Consider the following 24,449-nt stretch of genomic DNA (forward strand, 5'->3'; position numbering starts at 1 on the left):
TTCCATTTCTGCTCCTGCAGCTGACTCCCAGTTTCTCAGTATTTCCTAGTTCAAAAAGGTCTTGAATTAGCTGTTTGTCTCAGTTATTATTCTAATTTTTGGTACGAGTGTCCAGGGTCATCAGGAAGCCTATTAAAAGGGTGCCGTTGAATAAAGTACTCTTAGCTGTTACCTGAAGTGGGGCAAAAAGAGGAGAGACACATGGTATAAAATGGTTCCCCGTGTGCAATACCTTTAGCAGGTGCTATAGGTGGGGCAGTTTCCTTAGACTGAGAAGGGTTGTGGCAGGCACCATGATGATTCTCCAATATGATGCAAAGATAAGGTCCTTTATATTAAGGCTATAAGACCTTCTGATGATGTGGACATCCCTGTGGGAGCTCCAGGTATGAGAAAGTGTGAGTAATTTACACTTGTTCAATGTCTATGGCCATTCACATAATGACACAAAAAGCTCCTGGAAGGAACGATGATGTTAATTCCCTGGTTTCACAGTAGTTAAGCCATAGAATTCCTGAGAAAATAAAAAAGCTGGGCAAAACAATTGCTTGAGCCCAAGGTTGCCTGCATCCTTTCAAGGAGCCCGAGGACCTGAAGATACAAGATCACTCTCTCAGCCTTAATCAGAGCCACTGCTCTATGAGGGCATCAGACAGCCTTTGCACAAAGCACTCCTTTGAGTTGGCTAGTCTAACTCCATACTTCAGAGACAACTTCTGTCGAATCTGGACACTAATTTTCTGGCTTGGACTAGCCCCAGTTCATGTTTTATATGGATTATAACCAAATTCTGCATCTAGGCACCTACCCCAACATGTGTGATCCAACAAAACTTGAGTAATCTAAAAGTCTAACTCCGAAAGTTTTGTCCACATACATTCCCAACATGACATATGATTACTCCCAAATTATGTAAATGGTCATGTGTTAAAGTATTTAAATTTAACCATATTATTAACTAGTAAGGGATGGAAAATGAATTAGAAATGATTACAATTATTGAGTACTTTATATATTATTTCATTTCATATTTACAACCAATCCTATGAGGTACCATTATCTCCATTCTACATGGAAAGGACAATGAGGTGGCTTGCTCAGGGTCCCCAGAGAGTAGGTGCAGGGGTAAGATTTTAACCCAGGTTTCATCTGACTCCAAAGCCAGTCTTTCCGCCACACAGTGCTGCTTCTCTAGAGTGGGTTTAAATGAGTGAGAAGGGTTGATAAATGTTGAATCACTAAACTTCGTACAAATAAGTTTGAGTAAAACTTTAAGTTTATTTTCAGGAGTAGCCCAATAAGGCTGCACTTGGTCAATACTACAGGCATAATCTAGGGTCTAGGGGTAACGTAAAGAACTCTTATAAATACACACACACACATCCCATTAGAAATGATTTAAAAAAAATCAGATCTTAGTTCAAAAAGATGAATTATAGTTAACCTTTATTGTTCTTTAAAAATGAACTTTCTAAAATATTAGTAAATCTCATTTTTAGCTCTCCTTTGAAATACTGATACCAGTGAAGTAACCTTTTTCTTCTTTGGATCTTTTCTTGTAGAATTATAGTTTTCTCTTTTTCTAAAAGAGCAGGAAGTTCCTTCCAGTTCTTAATAAAGATAAAGGGAGCATTCATGGACTTGAGTAACTGCAGAGGAGCATTCTGGTAAACAGATGAATTTCCACAGCTGCCAGCCGTCATTACGTCTTCTACCACGGGAATGGAGCCATAGGAGCAAGCCTCGTATATTCTGTAACACTCTGTGTTTACTCCTGCTGGGCACAATGTGAGATCACTCTGAAGCAGAGCGTCTTGATAATTCTTAAGGCTTTCATTTGTTTCTTGAGGCTGCCACCTAGAAAGTCAGAAAAACAACTGTAGTTTTCACTTTACAAAGCCTATCTTTTGTGGAAGAAAATATTTTATATTTTAATGTTGGTTATAGGGAATGGTAAACACATTATAGAGATGGCAGGCAGAAGAGATGAATAAAATCTTGCCCAAATATATTTCTTGAAAATATTTAAGAATTTGAGAAGTTTACAGCTACACATTTAAAAAAATCCAGTGGCTATACAATTTCTGAATGAACATTGTATCAGCCAAAATTTTGTGAGTGCTTTCTCTACCTCACCCTCCAAATTCCTGCCCTGATGGAGCTTACATCCCAGTTCCAGTGGTGAAGACAGATAGTAACCAAGTCAAGTCAGTAAATTATTCAGAAGGTATTAAGTGTTGTATGGAAAAATAAAGTAGAGAATTGAGGAGGGAGTTTCTGGTAGGATAGTATTGCAACTGTAAATAGGTGATCGGGGAGTGTCTCACCACAGAGGCATCTGATCATGGAGCCAGAGGTGAGGGAGCAAACCACATAGATATCTGGGGGGAGAACAGAGCATAAAGCAAGCATAAAGGCCATGAGATGGCATGTTCCAGGCATGTTCAAGGAACAGCAAGGAAGCCAGGTGGCTAAAACAGGGTAACTGAAGGGGAGAGGTACAGAAAATGAAGTCAAATCACCCCATCACACAGAGTTTTGATCAGAGGGGCAACTGATCTCATCTGTTTTATCAGAATCAATGTGGCTGTTGTGTTGAGAATAGACTGCATGAGGCAAGGGTAGAAGCTGAGAGACTAGTTAGAAAGCTACACGTTCTCTCCTGACTGTTCCTATTTTCTCAGTGAAATAAGCCTTAGGGTCATAAGGTAAGAGCAGTTGGGAAGAGAGAAGAAAGTATGAAACGGTCCTGTAGGAGAGTGGGAGAATATATGGACAAGGGAAATGGATGACTGCTGGACACTCAAGGGTCAAGGTCGTATTATTTAAAATGAGATCAATCAGCACCTTTCTCCAAGTGTGTTTGACTGCACGGGTGAAGGTGTGGAGCAGGTAAGAGAGCTGGATTTAACCAGAGTTAGAGTTTGCTAGATTAAGGAACTAGGGAGCTGAATGTATATGTGTTCATGACTGATGATGAAATTTAAGTGGGGTAAAGAAGAAAGTAAAGATGAGGTGAGTGAAGGACAATGAAAAGGTAGTAGGAGCAATGGATTGTAAGTTCCAGCGAAATTGTTGAAGTCAGATTATTACAGGGAATGAGCTGGAATGATAGAAAATAATGGTTACAGAGAGAGAGAGAGATGCTGGAACTTGAGATCATGCAGTATGTGTAATCGTAAGGCCTAGGAAATGACCATGACAGTGAATGGCTGAGGTCAAGTGGAGACCCAGATCACTGGGGGAGAGGAAGTAAAGCAACTGCAAGATCCACATGATGGAAAGACCATCTATGTGGATTTGGGAATCACTAAGAATGAGGCTGGAGAAATGTCGGAAAGAGTGAGAATGTGCCAAGAACCAGACTCTTCAAAGAATTAAGGGGATAAACTGAAGGGTCAGTATATGAGTTTTTTTTTTTTTTAGGATTTTTTTAAAAAAATTAATTTTTGTTGGAGTATAGTTTACAATGTTGTGTTAGTTTCTGCTGTACAGCAAACTGAGTCAGTTATACATACACATATATTCACTCTTTTTTAAGATTCTATTCCCATATAGGTCATTACAGAGTACTGAGTAGAGTTCCCTGTGCTGTAAGTAGGTTCTTATTAGTTATCTATTTTATATGTAGTAGTGTGTATACATCAATCCCAATCTCCCAATTTATCTCTCCCCACTATGATGTCAAAGAGAAAGAGTAATGGATAGTTTTGTCTGCTGGTATGAGATTCAAAATTGGAGGTTTTAGGGATGGAAAAGGGAGAGTGGTCTGGAAGCAGCAATGAGAATAAAGGAGGACACCTACTCCACCTGGCTCAATGGTAGGAGAGGAATTTCAAGAATAACTTTGTTCCCATAGTAAACTTTGTTATTTTGCTCTCACTCATTCCATTCCAGGCACACTGTCCCTTGTTCCTCACACATGGTAAGCATGCTCCTGCCTTAGGCTTTTGTATTTGCTCTTCCCTCTGTCTGGACAACTTTCTCCCAAATACACACAAGGCTCACCCCTCTGCCTTTTTCAGGCCTTGCTTAAATGTAACCTTCTTACTAGCACTTTCCTTGGCTATTCTAAAACATCAAGTGCTCCACTCCTGATTCCTAGTCCTCTCTACATCCCCCTCCTTTGCTCAATTTTGTTTTACATGGTACTTATCATTTTTTTACACACAATGTATTTTATTGATTTGTCTCCTCCAATAAGCATTTAAGTTCTAAGATGGTATGGACTCTTTTGACCGTTTTGTTCACTGCTATATCCGTAGCTAAAATAGTTTTTGGCACATAGTTGCTTGATAAATATTTGTTGACTGAATGGATATAATATGATTACACTATCAATACTGAATGGATATAATATGATTATAGTAGCAATAGAGTCAGGCTTCTTTTTTTCATATTTCTATGCCTGATTGATTGACTTTTTATAATTTCTTAACCCTTTTTTACATTGAATGAAAGATTCCTTATATTCTATAATGTTTTACAAATTTCAAAAAAAGTTTTCACACGCATAATTTCATATAATCACATTATAACCTTTTTCCCCACCTCAATCCCTAAATTGCCTCTCCCTCTTCTCTCCGCTCACCGATTTGTTCTCTGCATCTGTGACTGTTTCTGTTTGTATATACATTTATTTGTATTATTCTTTAGATTCCACATATAAGTGATATCATACAGTATTTGTCTTTCTCTGACTTTTTTCACTTAGCGTAACACCCTCCAAGTCCATCCATGTTGCTGCAAATGGCAAAATTTCATTATTTTTTATGGCTGAGTAGTATTCCATTGTGCACATATGCCCCACATCTTCTTTCTCCATTCATCTATTGATGGATGCTTAGTTTGCTTTCGTATTTTGGCAACTGTAAATAATGCTGCTATGAACATTGGGGTGCATGTATCTTTTTGAATTAGTGTTTTTTTTTTTTTTTTTTTTTCCCCAGGAAGGGAACTGCTGGGCCATATGGTAGTTCTATCTTTAGTTTTTAAAGAAATCTCCATACTGTTTTCCACAGTGGCTGCACCAATTTACATTCCTACCAACAGTACCCTTTTCTCCACATCCTCACCAATATCTGTTACTTGCGTTCTTTTTGATGACAGCCATTCTGACAGGTGTGAGGTGATATCTCATTGTGGTTTTGCTTTGCATTTCCCTGATGATTACTGATGAGCATCTTGGCCATCTGCATTTCCTCTTTGGGAAAATGTCTCTTCAGGTCTTCTGCCCATGTTTTAATTGGGTTGTTTGTTTTTTTGATGTTGAGTTGGATGAGCTGTTTATGTTGGATATTAACTCCTTATCAATCACATCATTTGCAAACATCTTCTTCCATTCAGTAGGTTGTTTTTTTGTTCTGTTGATGGTTTCCTTTGCTATGCAAATTTAAGTTTAATTTGGCCCCACTTGTTTATTTTTGCTTCTGTATCCTTTGCTTTAGGAGATAGATCCAAAAAAATATTGCTGTGATTTATGTCAAAGAGTATTCTGCCTATGTTTCCTTCTAAGAGTTTTATGGTATCTGGTCTTATATTTAGGTCTTTAATCCATTTTTTTATATGGTGTTAGAGAACATTCTAATTTCATTCTTTTACATGTAACTGTGCAATTTTCCCAGCACCACTTATTGAAGAGTCTGTCTTTTCTCCATTGTATATTCTTGCCTCCTTTGTCATAGCTTAATTGACCATAAGTGTGTGGGTTTATTTCTGGGCTCTCTATTCTGTTCCATTGATTTATGTGTCTGTTTATGTGCCAGTACCACATTGTTCTGATGATTGTAGCTTTGTAGTATAGTCTGAAGTCAGGGAACATGATTCCTCCAGCTCCATTCTTCTGTCTCATGGCTGTTTTGGCTATTTGTTCCATACAAATTTTAAAATGATTTGTTCTAATTCTGTGAGAAATGCCATTGATATTTTGATAGGGATTGCATCAAATCTGTAGATTGCCTTGGGTAGTATGGTCATTTTAACAATATTAATTCTTTCAATCCAAGAACAGGGTGTATCATTCCATCTGTTTGTGCTATCTTCAATTTCTTTCATCAGGGTCTTACAGTTTTCCAAGTATAGGTCTTTACCTCCTTAGGTAAGTTTATTCCTAGGTATTTTATTCTTTTTGATGAGATGGTATATGAGATTGTTTCCTTAATTTCTCATTATGATAGTTCATTGTTAGCATATAGAAATGCAACTGATTTCTGTATATTAATTTTGTATCTTGCAACTTTACTGAATTCACTAACGAGCTCTAGTATTTTTCTGGTGGTAACTTTAGAATTTTCTATGTATAGTGTCATATCATCTGCAAACAGTGACAGTTTTACTTCTTCCTTTCCAATTTGGATTCATTTTGTTTTTCTTCTCTGATTGCTGTGGTTAGGAGTTACAAAACTATGTTGAATAAAAGTGGTGAGTGGGCATCCTGTCTTGTTCCTGATCTTAGAGGACATGCTTTCAGCTTTTCACCATTGAGTATTATGTTGGCTGTGAGTTTGTCATATACGGTCTTTATTATGCTGAGGTATGTTTCTTCTATGCCCACTTTCTGGAGAGTTTTTTTAATCATAAATAAATGCTGAACTTTATCCAAAGTTTTTTCTGCATCTATTGAGATGATCATGTGGTTTTTGTTCTTCACTGTTAATCTGGTGTATCACATTGATTGATTTGCAGATATTGAAAAATCCTTGTATCCCTGGGATAAATCCCACTTGATCAGTCTATGATCCTTTCTATGTATTGTTGGATTTGGTTTGCTAATATTTTGTTGAGGATTTTTGCATCTATGTTTATCAATGATATTGGCCTGTAATTTTCTTTTTTTGTGATATCTTTGTCTGGTTTTGGTATCAGGATGATAGTGGCCTCAGAGAATGAGTTCAGAAATATTCCTTCCTCTGTAATCTTTTTGAATAGTTTGAGAAGGATAGGTGTCAACTCTTCCCTAAATGTTTGGTAGAATTCACCTGTAAAGCCATCTGGTCTTGGACTTTAAGTTGTTGGGAGTTTTTAAATTACTGATTCAATTTCATTATTGGTAATTGGTTTGTTCATATTTTCTATTTCTTCCTGGTTCAGTCCCGGGAGATTGTACCTTTCTAAGAATTTGTCCATGTCTTCTAGGTTGCCCATTTTAGTGGCATATAGTTGTACATAGTAGTCTCTTATGATCCTTTGCAGTTTTGTTGTGGCAGTTATAACTTTTCCTTTTTTATTTCTGATTTTATTGATTTGGGTGCTCTCCCTTTTTTTCTTGAAGAACCTGGCTAAAGGTTTATCAATTTTGTTTATCTGGTCAAAGAACCAGCTTTTAGTTTCATTGATCTTTTCTATCATTTTAAGTTGCTGATCTCTTATCTTCAAATGCATTTTAAAAACCCTGCATTTGTACTCTCCCCCATCACAATTCCTGTTTTTGATGTCATATTTACATTCAATTGTTTTGTGCATTCCTTAACTGCTTATTGTGGGTACAGATGATTTTACTATCTTTGTCTTTTAAACTCCCTACTAGCTTTGTTGTGGGTGATTTCCTACCTTTACTGTATGTTTGCCTTTACCTTTTCATTTTGTAATTTTCTTCTTTCTAGTTGTGGCCTTTTCTTTTTTCACCTAGAGAAGTTCCTTTAACATTTGTTGTAAGGCTAGTGTGGTGGTGCTGTATTCTTTTAGCTTTTGCTTGTCTGTAAAGATTTTGATCACTCCAACAAATCTGAATGACAGCCTTGCTGGGTAGAGTATTCTTGGTTGTAGCAGAGTCAGGCTTTTAGAAGAGAGTATCTGCTCCAATTAATGTATTTCTGGATCTGAAAGGACATCTTTTTAACTGTTACTACTCTGATGACTCTGCTTTACACATGAAACTCCATTTGTTTATTTAAAAATAAAATGAATGATCCCCAAATTTCTTCCTTCAGTCCATGAATACCTCTTTCATGATTATCATGTAAAAGATGGAAGTTAACCCTACTAAATCCATCCATCCATCCATCTATCCATCTATCCATTCCCCACTTATCCTGGCGTACTTTGTGCAAGGTCTTATGTTAGATCTGAGGATTCAAAGAAAAACAGTACATGGTCTGTCCTCAGGGTGGTGTCAGGTTTCTGAAGGTGTGAGGAGTATGGCATGTCAGTCTTGGAACACTGAACTGGTTTGCTGAACATCTCAGAGATGAACCTAAGACCCATATTGTCATCCATAATCTCCTGTGTTCAAGTCTGACTAACAAATATTATTGAGAAAACCTGAACAATTGATATTTACATATGATAGTTACTAGTGTTCCTCTTCAAGATGGACTATAGGAGATTCTCCCTACTTTTACTGTATACAACACAGTTTCTTCACAGCTTTAATTACTAACGTATCTTCTGGGGAAAGACTGGTATTAATGGAGTTAAAAATGTCTATGCAAACCTGTGCTGTCACAGAAAACACCTCTCAGAGTGGAGACAAAATGGATGAATGAAGTAGACATAGAACTTACTGTCCTCTTGCTGAAACCCAACAAAGCTTATCATTCCCATCTTGTTTCAAAATGTTCATTAGTGCTTGTCTGGATGAATTTTCATAAATGGTTCCTACGAAGTTACACAAGTATGGCCTTTCATTATGCAGCATTGACCAATTTGCCTCCACCACAGGAAAATTCCTGTATCTATAAAAATTAAGTACATGTGAGTTAATAATATATGACAACAGCATTGACAAAATTTCCATAATCCAACATCTTAGGTAGCATGAGGATGTAGAGAAAGGAGATTTAAAATATGATTTTCTAGGGACTTCCCTGGTGGCACAGTGGTTAAGAGTCTGCCTGCCAATGCAGGGGACACGGGTTTGATCCCTGGTCCTGGAAGATCCCATGTGCCATGGAGTAACTAAGTCTGTGCACCACAACTACTGAGCCTGTTCTCTAGAGCCCGTGAGCCACAACTATTGAGCTCATGTGCCACAACCACTGGAGCCTGCCTGCCAAGAGCCCATTCTCTGCAACAAGAGAAGCCACTGCAATGAGAAGCCCATGCACCGCAACGAAGAGTAGCCCCTGCTTGTCACAACTAGAGAGAAAAACCCGTGTGCAGCAATGAAGACCCAATGCAGCCAAATAAATAAATTAATAAATTTAAAATAAAATAAAATATTTTCTAAACCCAAAATTATAATTTTCCATGCTTACTTTGGAAAAGTTTCTGAATCCACAGACTTAAAAAAAAATTCTCACTGACATCTTTTACAAAATTGCTATAGAGATTACGTGCCCAAAGTTCTTCATTTTTTATATTCTTCAACTTCCGTTACTTACCTGAAGTTATAAGACAGGTTGAATTCAAGACCTTAAAGTTATACAGAATCTTCTACACTCATAATAAGCATAATTTAATTAATGTTTTAGCCAGATGATGGAAAGATTACAGAATACATGTTGCTATAGCAAAGAACTTTAACTCCAAACACTTATCAAGAAGATTAAAAAAAAAACAAAATCTTACATCCCACACAAGAGAGGCCTGTTGCAATTAGCCCATTCTTATGGACATTTGGGAATAACAGGCATCAAATTATGTGCCTGAACTACAATCTTCACATAAGAGCAAAGCTTAACGTAACAGTCTATAACAGCTTTTCTTGATCTCAGCATTACTGACATTTGGGACAGATAATTCTTTGTTGTGGAGATATTTAGCAGCACCCGGGCCACTATCCACCAGATGTCAGCACCACCTCCTCTCTCCACTGTAACAACCAAATAATCCTCCAGATATTGCTAAATGTCTCCTGGGGTGGAAGGCAAAATTGTGCTTGGCTGAGAACCACTGATCTATAAGAAAGATACTGGCTTTGTCCAACAATACCAGAATTATAAAGAGTTTCCATCCTATACTATATGAATAGGTTATATGTAGTGTTACTGTGAAGAAGTAACTCTTCTGTTTCAAAGCATTTTACAAATATAGGCTCTACTCAAGGGATAGATTTTTCAGAGCATCTTAAACCTGGCTATACTTAACAAACCTCTTTGTCTGCCCTACCCTAAACCTGCTGTCAGAATTTTGTCACGGAAGGCCAGGGAATATGTCTTATTAATGTGCTTCCCAGGTGATTTTTGTGTAGCCAACTGGCTAGCAGTCTAAGGTCACATCTTGTAACCAGTGGTAAAATAATGGATAACGAATATCTGATTCAAATACAGTATCATGTTAGTGAGCTATTTCATAAAATCCCTGCCATCAGGAAGTTTATGTATTAGTGGCAACTTAAAGTCAACTTACTGTTACTCAAAGGCCCTCTGTTAACAGAACGACTTAAAAATGTTTCCAATTTAAAAAAAAAACTTTATGTGTATTATGTGTTATTTAATTAACCTTTCTATTTATAGAGGATTTGTGCAAATTCAACCAGTCTTAGTGGCAGATTTGAGTATATTATAATCCTCCCAAACCCAAGAATCAGTGTGCTCTTGATTTAATATTGGATCTAAAGTAAGGATTTAAGGGGACTTCCCTGGTGGTCCAGTAGTTAAGACTCTGTGCTTCCATTGTAGGGAGCACGGGTTCAATCCCTGGTCAGGGAACTAAGATCCCACATGCCACAGCCAAAAAAAAAAAAAAAAGAAAGAAAAAGAAAAAAAGTAAGGATTTATCCTATGTCTTGGGGTTCTAAAATATAAAAATGTAACTCATCTGCTTTCCTCATAAAAGTCTAAAATACTCTAAAAACATCATTATTATTACCAAAACATGAGACCAAACCATATTTTTGCCCATAGAAAAGGTTGTACATGGCCTCAATGAGCTCAGAAGAACTACATTTATTACAAATTTAAAACACAACCTTCCTGATATAGAAATTTAGGTCTTAGAGAGTCTAGAAACATGTAACAATATCTTGTACTTACGTTGCTACTCCTAAAGGCCATTGAAAAACATCCATGTTATTAATCCAGGGGCTATCATATATTATGAAAAGTAGTTCCACAGAGCCTCCATTTCTTTTGAGAAATTGGTTTATCCATTCATTATTACAATGTTCATTTCCAAGCAAAACAACAGCAAGATGCTGGAGTTTTTGAGTTTGCACTAAATTTTGTGCATAAAGTAACCACTGGGTGGCATAAAAGACTTTTGCTTTTTCTCTTCCGTTTAGAACGAGTACCACATTATTCACATCAACAGAGAAGTACCCTGGGACCACAGCTGGACCAGTGATGAAGCTGTTAAAAACAAAACAAAAACAAGAGACAAACAAAAAGATAACAAAAGTATTTGGTACCAGAAGTTTTAAATCATTTTATATAAAATATATTATGAGACTTCATCCGTATTCTTTCTAGAAACAATCTCCATAACACAGTTTTTTTCTTTTTGGACAAGTTTGGATGATGGGATATAGATGTAGACTAATGGGAAGCTTTGGTGCAAATTTGAAAGTACCCACAGGAAAAAATATTTATGCTTATATATCTAGTAAAAGTATAAATATAAAAATTTGAATGGGAAGATACATTAACAAATTCATGATAGCAGTTGCCTCTGAAGAGGAAGGAAGAGGAAAGGGCCTGAGGAAGAATACAAAAAGAGCATTTATTGCCTTTATTGGAAATATTTAATCTTTTATAAGGAAAGTTAAATATCTTAAGCAAATATGACAGCCAGAATTTGTTAGTTCTAGGTGGTGGGTAAATGGGAATCTATTGTATTACTCTCTATTCTTTAAGGTATTTTAAAAATATCATAAAAGGAATAGACACATTTCATAACTCACATTTGCATATTATGTGCTGCTTCAAACAACCAATACCATTGAAATATTTTAAACAAATATGTATTAAATACAAAAAATACCATTTAACCTATCGTAAAATTAGTTACAATGGTCCTAGATTCTTTGCAACCTGCTCAACCATTTCTTTATAACCTGTTAGAATCTTTTAATATTTACTACAAATATGCTAAAATCCTGCTTTTATTGCTTATTATTGTTGGGGATAAAAACTAACATTTATTAAATGCCTTTCATATACATGATACAAAGGCACTCTGCACAGGTTATCCTTTAACCTCCACAACTCTGCAGAGGACATCAGTCCCCCGTTTTGCAGTTGGGAAATCAGGCTTAAGTTGCACAACCTGTGAGAGCAGCATCAAGTTCTGACTCAAGATCTAACTTCAGAGCTTGAGTCATTCCCACGACACCATGGTTAACAAGTACTCGAGTTAGTAGATATTAGTTAAAACACAAAATATAAATATATATTTTGTGTTCTATGTACCGACCGTATGAATTCTATGACATTATTCTACAGTGATAATAAGGTACAAGGATCAGAACTGCATTTTGAGTTTATCTTAGACAGGAAGATGCCAAATGATTCAGTGATCATTTAGTAATTTAAGAGAACCTGTAGAATCTGAAGAGCTAGAAAGCACTTTAAAGATGATGATGATAGTTACAATAGGTTTAAAACATTTATTATTGGTAGTACATGAACACTTTTTCTTTCGTTTAAAATTATAGGGAGGAATACTTCTAATTTTATTGATCCACACAAGTTAACAAAAGCATGATTCAATCAGGGCACATTTGACCCGTCTTGGAATCTCCACAGCTCCCTTTTTTAGAATGCTCTCACATTGCAGCAAGCAGGCATGTCAGCTATTATGCTCTAACTGGTTTTCTAGACCACAAGGGTATGTTCAAGTAATAGTGAAAGCCCTGGGGTCAATTCTCTGGAGCTAAGGTATAGATAGGTCAGAGGTTCCCAAATTTTCTTCGTCCCCAAGACTTTCAGTGTTTTAGTAATTTTTTCACAATATCTACCAAGCCAAAAGAAAGGAGTAGTGGTTCAGTTTTTTAAGTTGTTAGATCCAAATAACTTAGTATTTATGTCCTAAGAGCTTAGAAGCCACTTAAAAAATAATACACATACACCGAAGGAAAAAATAATATTCCTATTTCATTCTTAACTAACCACACATACTTAATAATGGGATGTGTGCACCTGTTGAGCACTATACAACTCCTCAAACCTTGGAATCAGAGAGGACACTGCCATGGTCACTGCCTGTTCCACTTTGATTTCTGCACAGTACTTGCATTTGATCATAGCAACCATGGGCAACCTAGCTCCACAAATGTATGACATCTCTGAATGGATGTAGGGTGATCTAATGCTGAAACTGTGAACTGCCTCAAACTAGTAGTTTGCATGGTGTTTGACAGATGTGAAGTATAATTGTGATTCCTACAAATATTAAAAGTATTTTGTGGTGCCCCAGGATGCCTTAGTACGCAGTTTGGGAAGCACAGATTTAGGTAAAGAAACTTTAGGGGCAAAACAAAAATCCCGTAAGATTCAGACAGTTGTGTGTGTGTGTTGCGAGGTGTGTTAGTCAAACTGCAGTGAGTTGAGAAGTGAATGAGAAGTAAGGGGACAGTAAGAAGAAAGTGCAGAGAAATGCAAATCAAAATTACAATGAGGTACCACCTCACACCAGTCAGAATGGCTATCACTAATAAGCCTACAAATAACAAATGCTGGTGAGGGTGTGGAGAAAAGGGAACCTTCCTATACTGTTGGTGGAAATGAAAACTGGTGCAGCCACTATGGAAAACAGTTTGGAGGTTCCTCAAAAAACTAAAAATAGAGTTGTCATATGAACCAGCAATCCCATTCCTGGGCATACATCCAAATAAAAGTATAATTCAAAAAGATACATGCACCCCCAATAGCCAAGACATGGAAACAACCTAAATGTCCACTGACAGATGGATAAAGAAGATGTGGTAAATATACACAATGGAATACTACTCAGCCATAAAAAAGAATGAAATAATGCCATTTCCAGCAACTATTATATATCGAATGGATAACAAGGCTCTACTGTATAGCACAGAGAACTGTGTCTGACATCCTGTGATAAACCATAATGAAAAATAACATGAAAAAGAATGTATGTATATGTATAAATGAATCACTCTGTTGTACAGCAGAAATTAACACAACATTGTAAATCAACTATACTTGAGTAAAATAAATTAAAAAAAGAAGCGAGTGGGGACAGTAAGTGTAGACAACTCTTCTAAAAGTATAGATGAGAAGGTAAGAAATCAATAATGAATGAAAGGTTGAAGACAAAGGAGAGCAAGGAAGTAACTGATGGAGCAAGGCCTTGGAATATGCAGAAGGGATGCACAGGTGGAGGGAGTTAATATTGATCATAGGTGAGGGAACTCACCTCACTGTTTGAGAGCTGAGGAAAGAGAGAAGGTTAGGTGAGGGATCACATAGAGATCAGGTAGGTAAATGTTAGAGAAGCTAGCTAGTTAAGGGAGATAATTATGGATATTCTTGAGGGAATAGAGGCAGGGTTGTCTGCTGAGAAAGAGGGGGTTAGGCAGGTGTTGTGTAGTGGGCTACAAGAAGAGTGGAAATACCTGCTTTTATTCTTCGGTATTTTCTATCTTGAACGCATACTAGCTATCTAGTCATGCAAGCTAGAAACCAGGGAACTGTCACATTCGATTCTTGCTCTCATCTAATAATCCTTAAATTCTGATAGTTTTGTCCCCAAATTTCTCAAATTCCTGGCTCTGCCGGAACACCACTTCTCAATTTCATCCCTTATTTATATCTCTGCTGGATAGTTACAGTTTTCTAACGCAATGTCCTGGGCTGCCTGCATTCAGTTGTCTCCTTCAAATCTTTTTTCACATAGCTACTAGAGACATCTACACAAAAAACATACACAACAATACCACTATCTAGCTTAAACATCTTCAGTTGCTTTTCACTGAACAAGAATAAGTCCAAGAGCTTTAATGTGGCACACACAAGGCTCACCATGATCTGGCCCTTGCCCCACACTCCCAATATAAGCTACCCTACCCCATCTTCATGCTCTAAGGATTCCAAATGGTTTGCAATTCTGTGCACAAACCGAGCTGTTTATCAATTCTTAGGCCCTGATATTGCCTCTGTTAGGAATATAATCGCTCCTCTCTCTGCCTTGCTAAATCCTACTTATCTTTTAAGACTCGGCTCAGCTATTACCTCCTCTAGGAAGCCTTTCTGGATAGGCCTCATACCCCCAACTCTACTCATATTGAGTTACTGGCCTTCCCTCTATATTTCCCTACCAACTAAGGAGTATGTACATCTTTACCATTATGCTTTATATAAGGTATGAAAATTATTTATGTGTTTATCTCAGCCACTAGTGTTTATCTCAGCCACTAGCCTCCCTGAGGCTAGGGAAAAGTATTTTATTCACTTTGAAATCCTCAGAGCCTAGTATGAACTAACTAGCAGGCACTCAGTATATGTTGAATGAGTAAGCTGTAATTCTCTTTAAGGGAGTTATTTGCTCTACCAATTTATTTAAGTTCTCCTACTGCATTCAAAATATGAATCAAGTTACAAAAATTCAATTTAATAATAAATTTCCAGCTATCCATTTATTACATAAAGTAGGGCATATGTATGAGACATTATAGTATATTTATGCATGATGAAAGATGCATTTTAGTTTCCTAAAGTTATTAATCATGCATCTGTTGCAAATATCAATAATTAAAAAATGAACATATTTTAGGAGCTCATACACAGAATTTTAAAACACTGACTTGTTCTTCTAGATTTCTTAGCATATATTTAAGTCAGAACTTCTAATTTTCAATATTTATTCTTTTCCTGCTAGGTTAAGTTAAAAACTTTCTTCTCAGTAAGTACTTTCAATACTTACAAAGTCCAAAGAAAGCATTTAAGTTCTAAGCTGACTGTGGCCAAAATATATTTTTTAGAATCCAATATAATTATTGTTTCATTTTTTTAAAATTCAGTAAGTGTTACTGAACAAATACTATATGTTATTATATTAAGTGAGTTATAGATAAGATTAATAATTTGCCAGCTAAGAGTCTGGCAAATGCCTTGATAAACCATAGGCGCACAAGCTAAACCATCCACACAGCTCTCAGCCACTGAATTCTACATCATTTTTGGTTAATAAATAGTTTTAGAAAATTCAGTTTTAAAAAATAGGTATACTGAACTCATGAATGGCCCTCACTTTTGAATAGCTGCTGCAATTCACCCTACTTTTGTGGCCAGCGTCACTGCCATGACTCCTTCCGAATTCAGTGTTTATGATGGAAAACTCCTACCCTCATACTAGCGTGGAAGGAGTGGGAGAATGGGCATTTTGAAAAATTAACTATATTGTTTTTGTTTACCAGTGAAAATTTTATTTGAGATCTGTATTGATCTATGGTCCAGTATATGACTTACAAGTAGTGTAGCTATTAATATTATCTATAAAAGCTTTCACTCACTGTAATGAGTAGCGAGCTCACTAACTTTTTATAATAGTAATATCTGGAAATTCTAAAAACAGAAATCAGACATATTTTATTCTATCGTGATCTTCAGAGGCAAGTTCAACTTTTTCATAAGGAGCAGATGCTCACTGAAAATATCACAATTGAATTTAGATAACAACAATTTAAGTAATTTAGCATCTAACTTTTGTTTTAGCAAATGGGTAGACATTTGTTATTTATATCTTATTTACTATTTATATCTTATGATAATGCCTGCACATGGACATTACAGAATTCTGAAGGCAGTCTTTCGGGGATAAGCAAAGGCCACGGTGAGCAGAAGATTCCTGCTAAGAAATTAAACATAAAGTTGCCCTATGCAGAATAAAGATGCAGATGTAGAGAACGGACTTGAGCACGTGGGGCGGGGGGGTGGGGGCAAAGGGAAAGCCAGGACGAAGCGAGAGAACAGCATTGACATATATACACTACCAAATGTAAAATAGATAGCTAGTGGGAAGCTGCTGTATAACACACGGAGATCAACTTGATGATGGGTGATGACTTAGGGGGCTTGGATAGGGAAGGTGGGAAGCAATCGAGGGAGGGAGGGGATATGGGGATATATGTATAAATACAGCTGATTCACTTTGTTGTACAGCAAAAACTGGCACAACAGTGTAAAGCAATTATATTCCAATATAAAGCTTAAAAAAAAGTTGCCCTATGAAATTAAACTATAAATACTTATGACGGATATGAGTAGAGACAGGCAAAGAGACAGAATGGGTCCCATGCTAGCTTATAACCTAACTGAACGCGTTAACATAAATCATTTAACAAAAAGGTCTTTGTTGGGAGGTATGTGATAGAGCAATAATAGACAGTAAGGGAAACACAGAAAAAGGAGAACTGCAAAGGTAGGGAGATGTTGTAGTACCTATTTAAGTAACAATAAAAATAATAAAACTAGTAATGAGACTTCTACAGTGATTACCATGTGCCAGATACTGGTCTAAGCACTGTATATCTATTAATGCGCTTAATCTTCAAAACAAGCCTGTGAAATGGAAACTATTATTTACCTTATTTTAAACTCAAGGGAATCCAGGCACTGAGAGGTTAAGAAACTTGCCAAAGTCAGACACGAATAAGAGGTAAAGCTGGAACTGGAACTGAGATATTCTGGCTCCAGAGTCTGTGCCCTTAATAACTCAGTCACACTGCTACACACTCCAGAGGTGCCTGGACTTCACCATGCTGACTCACAAGTTCAGTTTGCCCAACGTGCATCATCTATTCACATCCTGAGCATAGACTCAGTGGTGAACATGGAGTCATTTCATTCCTTCCCTTCTGAAACACACAGATTTGGAAGTGCTATCTACAGCCATATCCCACGTTTTGATTTCATATTTAATCAAACAACTCTAAAATGTTCAGGTATCACTTAGAGCCTGCCTATATGGAAAGAATGTGCTGGTCAAGCCAATACAAGCATGTGGACTGACTGACAGTTCTATTTCCATCCTGAATTATTTACTCGATATTCTGGATTACATTATTTGAGCCTATGAATTGATAAGGATCAACATTCAGGAGCCTGATTGACCTTGGAGCACTGACGATATCTTTTCTATTTTCTGCCTCAGAACAGTTGTGAAATTAAAATGAAATGATATAAGCTCTTTGTAAACTTAAAGGTTTATTTAAATAGAATGTACTTATACTTATTTAAAGGATTTTGATAGTATTTAGAAACTCTTTCAATATCTTCAAATGAGCCATTACTGCCAATTCACTTCTGGTCAAATAAAAACGAATGTGTTGAAACATTTAAGTTAGCACTCAGGTAGCCTGATTCAATTCAAAACTTGCAATTTCAAAAAAAAGTTTATTAATTTTGGATAAATTATATATGCTACTTTCCATGAGCCTAAAACTTAATAAGCTGTTTAAAAAAATCTGCTACAATAGTGAACTTCCTTGAATATACAGTTCTTTTAAATCCTAAAAGGAAATAGCATGTTATTTAATCATAATATAAAATCTCAGGTAAAAATCTCAGAAGGAAACAGGAAGGTAGTTTTTCTTTTGGGAGTTAATGCTGTTTGCTCAAAACCTTTGCTGTAGTGACACTGTATGTTAACTTCTCTATGAATTTTAAATAATTCTTTTGAAAATTCTAATATATATTGTAGGTAGATCTATGAGACTAATGCTCATAACACGTTGCTTTTTAAAACAGCAAAATGTTAGATGTATGTGCATAATACACATTTACTTTCAAACACCCAAATTCAACTATTGTAAGTTTAGGATTATGTATAAACACTTCGATAGGATTAGATCAATAGAAGCCTGGAGATAAAAGGAAAAATAATCATTACCAATGATGATTTAAAAGCCTGTTTACTTCTCAAGTATGATTACTTTGAAAAGATACATGCAATGAAATTGCTTTCCAAGTGTGTATACAGTAAATAAAGAATTAAAAGAGCAGTGAAAATTCAAATAAAACTGATATTAATTATAGCTCTTCCTCTTGATTTCTGTGAGAAATAAATGGAATCCTAAGGGAAACCATAATCTTTGGTTCACATTTTTTTCCTTTAATAATATAATTGTTAAATAAAATAAGCATTTTAAAATAATTATTTTTGGTTTTTCTTTCAATAAGAAAAATCTAATAGAAAATAGCATTCTTTCATTGTCACAATTTTTCTTAATAAAATGACCTTAATTCTATTTAAAAGTCTTCAGAAAATATGCAATCACAGATAAAAAGTTTTATAAAAATAAGAATGCAAAAAAGTCTTAATAATACACTGGTTTTATTGAATCTAAAAAAGATTTCTGAATATTGTAGTAAAAAGGTAATCTATACTACCAAATCATGACAGAATTCATATATGAAACGTTTTAATAGATAAAAATTTCAAAACTAATAGCAGTAGCTTTGCTGCCATGTGAATATATAAAAATATGTGAATCTATCACACGAAAGAGAAAAATAAAAATACTTTAAGTTTACATATTATTCCCCTAAGGTATAGAATGTTACATGTTTATCAACAAACAAATGTTACAAAATTTAGAGCATGAGTTTTTCCATATAGTCAGAAATGTTTTGATTAAAATGAAACAGACATATGATTCCAAAAAAAGCAGTATTTTGTAACATCCAATTTTATAAGAAAATGTTTAAGGTAAGCATTAACCACAAACATATATACAAGAGATTTATTTCTCTACTCTTCATAAGTTGAAGTGAAAATATTTTCTATAAACATTGATATATTTTCCCCTGATTTTTCTTCTAGTATTTAGATAAAAAATTGTACAGCAACATATCAAAGGTTAATGTTGCACAATTAATACCTGTAATGTGTTCTTCCAACAACTGAATTTCCTTCTCTCCGCTGAGCAGTCACATCAGTGGGTTCAAGTAAACCTTCAAAAATATGCTCCCAGAGATACAAACCTGGTGAGTAAAAAACAAAAAATGAAAGCATTTACCTTCTGCTTTACTCTAGTGTGTGAGATGAGTTTATGTTCTGCTGTTTCATATCATTTGATTAGGAAACCAGATTCTATTCCTCTTTGGGCTCAAAATCATCAATATCACAGCTAATGTACAAGAGACTAAACTCAGAGGTTGTCAGTGTAAAATGTGGGTTATATTAAGGGACAAAAAACTTTCTTACTCTAAGTTTGAGAAACCCCTAATTATCACTGGACCTTTACTATCTATCTTATCCTGAAATGTGTTATATTACAGTGTAAGTTACTATATGATTAGATTGCATCTATATTATCACAAACTGGGGGTGGATTCACCACCTTGTGCCAAACAGAACCAAAGGAGCTCATGTATGTACATATATACATTCAGTATGTCAAGGAGGTATTACCTCCTCCCCACTTGAACACACATGATGCCCTCTGCAGACAAATGCCACTGCATCTTTTCTCCTTAGGCTGGCCCCTATGTTTTATCATGATTTCACCTGAATGAAAGCTCTGAGAGTAGAGGAGAGCAGTGTCACACAACAAGGTAATCTAAAAACGATGAGGTAATCAAGGAGCCTGATGATGTAAATGTAACTAAAGAGTTACATTACACGAGAGATGTGTTTTGTTCCATTCTCATTATACCCTGCTACTAAAAGACACACACAGAATCCATGTTTAAAGACTTGGCTAATCAGATAAAGCTTTCCAAATATGGTAGGCTGAGTAATGCTTTCCCTCAACCCAAGATGTCCAAAGATGAAATCTCTAGCACCTGTGAGGTTAACTTTAGAAAGCAAAAGAGACTTTCTAAATGTGATTAAGGTAAGGATGCTGAGGTGGAGAGATTATGCTGGATTACCTGGGTGGGTCCTATGTAATTACAAGGGTGCTCAGGAGAGGGAGGCAGGAGAGTCAAATTGAGGGAAAGAGATATGAGGAGGAAGCAGAAGTCAGAGTGAGGTGGGGCCATGAGTTAAGGAATGCAGGCAGTCACTAGAAACTATAAAAGGCAAGGAAACAGATGCTCCTCTAGAGCCTCCAAAAGGAATATCACCCTGCAGACACATTTTAGATTTCTGCCTTCAGAAATGTAAGATAATAAATTTATGGTGATCATAGTTAATAATGCTGTATCGCATATTTGAGAGTTGCTAAGAAAGTAGATCTTAAAAGGTCTCATCACAAGAAAAAAAAGTGTAAGTATGTGAGGTGAGGGATGTTCACTAGACTTACTGTATTGATTCTTCACAATACATACATATATCAAATCATTATGTAGTACACCTGAAACATATTTATATAATGTTATATGTCAATTATAAATCAATTAAAAAATGTGTTGTTTTAAGCCACTAAATTTTTGGTAATTGGTTATGGCAGCTAAAGAAAACTACAGATTATGTAGCAATAGATTATGGTACCTGGAAATGGGGTGCTGCTGTAACAAACACTTAAAAATCTGGAAGTGCCTTTGGAACTGAGTAATGGGCAAAGCCTGGAAGAATTTTGGAACCATGTTTAAAAAACACCTAGATTAGATTACCTTGAACAGACTGTAGGTAGAAATATGGATATTAGTGACTTAGCTAGTGAGAACTCAGAAGAAAGTTAGGAGAACAGTAGAAAAAAACCTGTATCATCTTAGACAATACCAAAATCATCATAAACTGATTGCTGGTAGAAATATGTACATTAAAATTGCTGTTGGTGAGGGCTCAGAAGGAAATGAGGAACATGTTATTAGAGACTGGAGAAAACTGGGTCTTTGTTATACAGCAGCAGGAAGTTTAGCTGAATTGTGTCCTGCAGTTATGTGCAAAGCAGAACTTGTAAATGATAAACTTGGACAGTTAGCTGAAGAGATTTCTAAGTAAAGTGTTAAAGTTGTGGCCAGGTTTCATCTTGCTGATTGCAGTAAAATATGAGTTGAAAAGAGAGACTGAGGAAAAAACTGTTAAGCAAAAAGAAACCACGACTTGATGATTTCAGAAATTCTTAGCCTATTCAGATGGCAAAAGAGGTGAAAAATTAGGAGAGTCACTGTCAAGAAAGCATGCTCAGGAGAGAAGGCTAAGGATGTAACTGACATCCTTTTGCTAAGGCCTGGTCAGAAAACTCAATCACAAAGAGGGTTTCTTTAAAATATTAGGTGTTAATTTATGGATCTCTTTAGCCATCTCAGCAGAAGCTAGAAACAAAGATGGGATTACCCAGGAAAGACCTGTGGAGGAACTCTTGTTGAAAAATGCAAATCTGGGGCTTCCCTGCTTGCGCAGTGGTTCCTGTAACCAGCAAGACTCTCATGATACTTAAAGCAAAAATGCTTTTGTGCGCAAGCAAGTTTAATCAACTACATACTAGATCCCCTTCTCAGACATTCACAATGAACACTGGCATATTTAAGGCTCTGACAAAGCCCTGCAATAAAGAACCTTGTTTAACTTATTTCAGTTCAATGTTTCCCAAACTTGTTTGGCCATTAAGGGCAGAGGCCACATCTTATACTTGTGCATTGTGTCCAATAAACACATAATTCCATGAAAATTCAGTTGACACAGGCATTTCAATATAATGATGCATACACAACCCACTCTTTGTATCTACAAATAAGGCTGTGCTCTACTAAACACCAACAATAGAATATACGTGTGCATATGTGTGTTTGTGTGTGTGCATTTACACAGATGTTGTCTAACAGAAAAGAGAAATGGAATATTGAGAAAAAGTGAAAAAATGCATCATGATGTCTTAACAAATGATGAAATAAACTATAAATGTATTAATAAAGTGTTTTTTTACAATGCTTTTTACGTGTCTTAGCTTTAAACATTAACTTACCAATGGCAGCTTTGCCCCAGATTTGCACATGGAAGTCTTTTTTATCTTTTGTGGACTTATTTAATATCTGAAGTCTGTGTTGTTGCTCATTTTTTTCATCTTCTTCCCAAGGATTCCATTCTTCACTTCTCAAAGTAGATTGTTCTATGTTATAAAATGAGTAACAAGTGTTATCAAGGTAGAGCTGCGGTTGTAGATAAATTCAAGCCATTTAAATTAGACATAAGGGAGTTTTAACTGCACCCTAACTTCAATTTTTCAAAAAGATCAAGCAACAGAGTTTGAACTGGTTAAACACACAATAAAAATTAAAAAAAGGAAATCAGCACTTAATTTTGACCCGTTACCCCGAAAGAACGTGATATAAAATAATAAAATGTTAACACGAGGCAGGAAATTCTCTCCCCCAAACAAAGCCTTCTAAAATAAGTAGGTACAGTAATATGTATTAAGTTACAAGTTTAACTTTTGCCAATTCTTTATACACTGTATATATGTAACACAATCTATACATAAAAACTTGACATCAACGTGAAAAGTGCACAACAGTTTCATATACTATTGTGCAAGATCTTGAAAGAAGGGAGAAATAAGCCTGACTCCAATCCCGACACAGGTCAAAATACAAGAGGGGATCAAAACTCGGAGATAAAGCGCTCTGGCCTTCTGAAATCACGGCAGGATTAGAGAAGACTCTTTGTTTCAATACGGGAATAGACGTCTTTAAACCAGCGGCATTCCAGCGCATCTCTGGCACTTTGCAACAATATCTTGGATATTTAAGGTGCGTTTTAAAGGCGTGAGCACCTGTCAGCCACGGGGTGGGGAGTGGGGACTGGGGACGGCGTGTGAGATCCGCGCGAGGGCCGAGGCAGTCCTACCCCCCACCCTGAGGCCTGGGCTAGCTACCGAGAGCTGGAGGGGAGAAGCGCACCCCGGTGCCCGGGGCAACCCCGGACCGAGAGCGGGATCGGCGGCCGCGCGGCTCGGCCAGCCCGGCGCCCACCGCCCGGTAGCGCCGAGTGCCTGCGTGCAGCCGAGGAGGGAGGCCGAGGCCCGGCGTCCTACCGCGGCCGCGCCTCTCCCGCGCCGGGACAGCCCCCTTCCTGAGGCCCCGCAAAGGAGAGTCTGGCGTCCGGCGACGGCGCCCGAAGAAGACGTGGTAGGCGGCGTAAAGGGAGAAGAGGCAGTACAGGGCGATGAGAATCGAGCAGAGACGCTTCCGCGTCAGCCGCATCCCACTCAGGATTCCTCTCAGGTCACCACCACTGAGGTCGGCCGGAGGCGAAGCCGCCCCTCAGTGCCGCGGCCTTAGCGGCGCCGGGTGCAGGCTCAGGCCCTGCCTTAGGGAGTCACCAGAAACGGGCCCGCCCGCCGCTCCCACGCCCCGCCCCGGCGAGGCCCCGCCCCCCAGTCCGTCCCGCCCCCCTCCCGAGCCTAGCCCAGGCCCCGCCCTCGGCCTCGCCCAAGCCTCTCTGCGGCTGCTCCGCCCTGCCCTGACATAGGCCCCGCCCCCTCGGGGAGCGCGGAGATCCTCCTTGACGCGGACCTTGGAACTGGGCGTTGGAAGGCCGCGCCTTACCCCGATCTGCTCCCTCACCTTTGCAGTGTATCCACGGCCCCTTTCAACCTTGCTCACCTTCCTATGCACAGGAAGACTTCAGTATTATCTGACCGCAAAGAAAAAAAACCAAAACAGCACCTTGGTCCATGAAGGCCGCATGGCAATTTTTGTTCAACATGTGATCTCCAGCCCAGC

General features: G+C 37.2%; 1 protein-coding gene across 3 annotated transcripts; it reads right to left on the bottom strand.

Annotated features, from left to right (window-relative positions):
* Window positions 1-1,429: 1,429 nt before the first annotated feature.
* RXYLT1 (ribitol xylosyltransferase 1) lies at window positions 1,430-24,059 on the bottom strand. Of its 3 annotated transcripts, none has more exons than XM_057743409.1 (6): window positions 23,759-24,059; window positions 22,691-22,834; window positions 19,718-19,820; window positions 10,914-11,228; window positions 8,502-8,672; window positions 1,430-1,857 (listed from the first exon to the last, which is right to left on the bottom strand). In XM_057743409.1, exons 1-6 carry the CDS (start codon window positions 23,925-23,927, stop codon window positions 1,440-1,442), a joined length of 1,320 nt encoding a protein of 439 aa, XP_057599392.1. In that variant the 5' UTR covers window positions 23,928-24,059; the 3' UTR covers window positions 1,430-1,439. The 3 variants fall into 3 exon arrangements, with proteins under 3 accessions (XP_057599392.1, XP_057599393.1, XP_057599395.1); XM_057743410.1 differs by lacking the exon at window positions 23,759-24,059 and adding an exon at window positions 23,600-23,752; XM_057743412.1 differs by lacking the exon at window positions 23,759-24,059 and adding an exon at window positions 23,625-23,733.
* Window positions 24,060-24,449: the final 390 nt, after the last annotated feature.

This window comes from Hippopotamus amphibius, chromosome 7 (genome assembly GCF_030028045.1).
Source record: "Hippopotamus amphibius kiboko isolate mHipAmp2 chromosome 7, mHipAmp2.hap2, whole genome shotgun sequence".
Lineage (NCBI taxonomy): Eukaryota > Metazoa > Chordata > Mammalia > Artiodactyla > Hippopotamidae > Hippopotamus > Hippopotamus amphibius.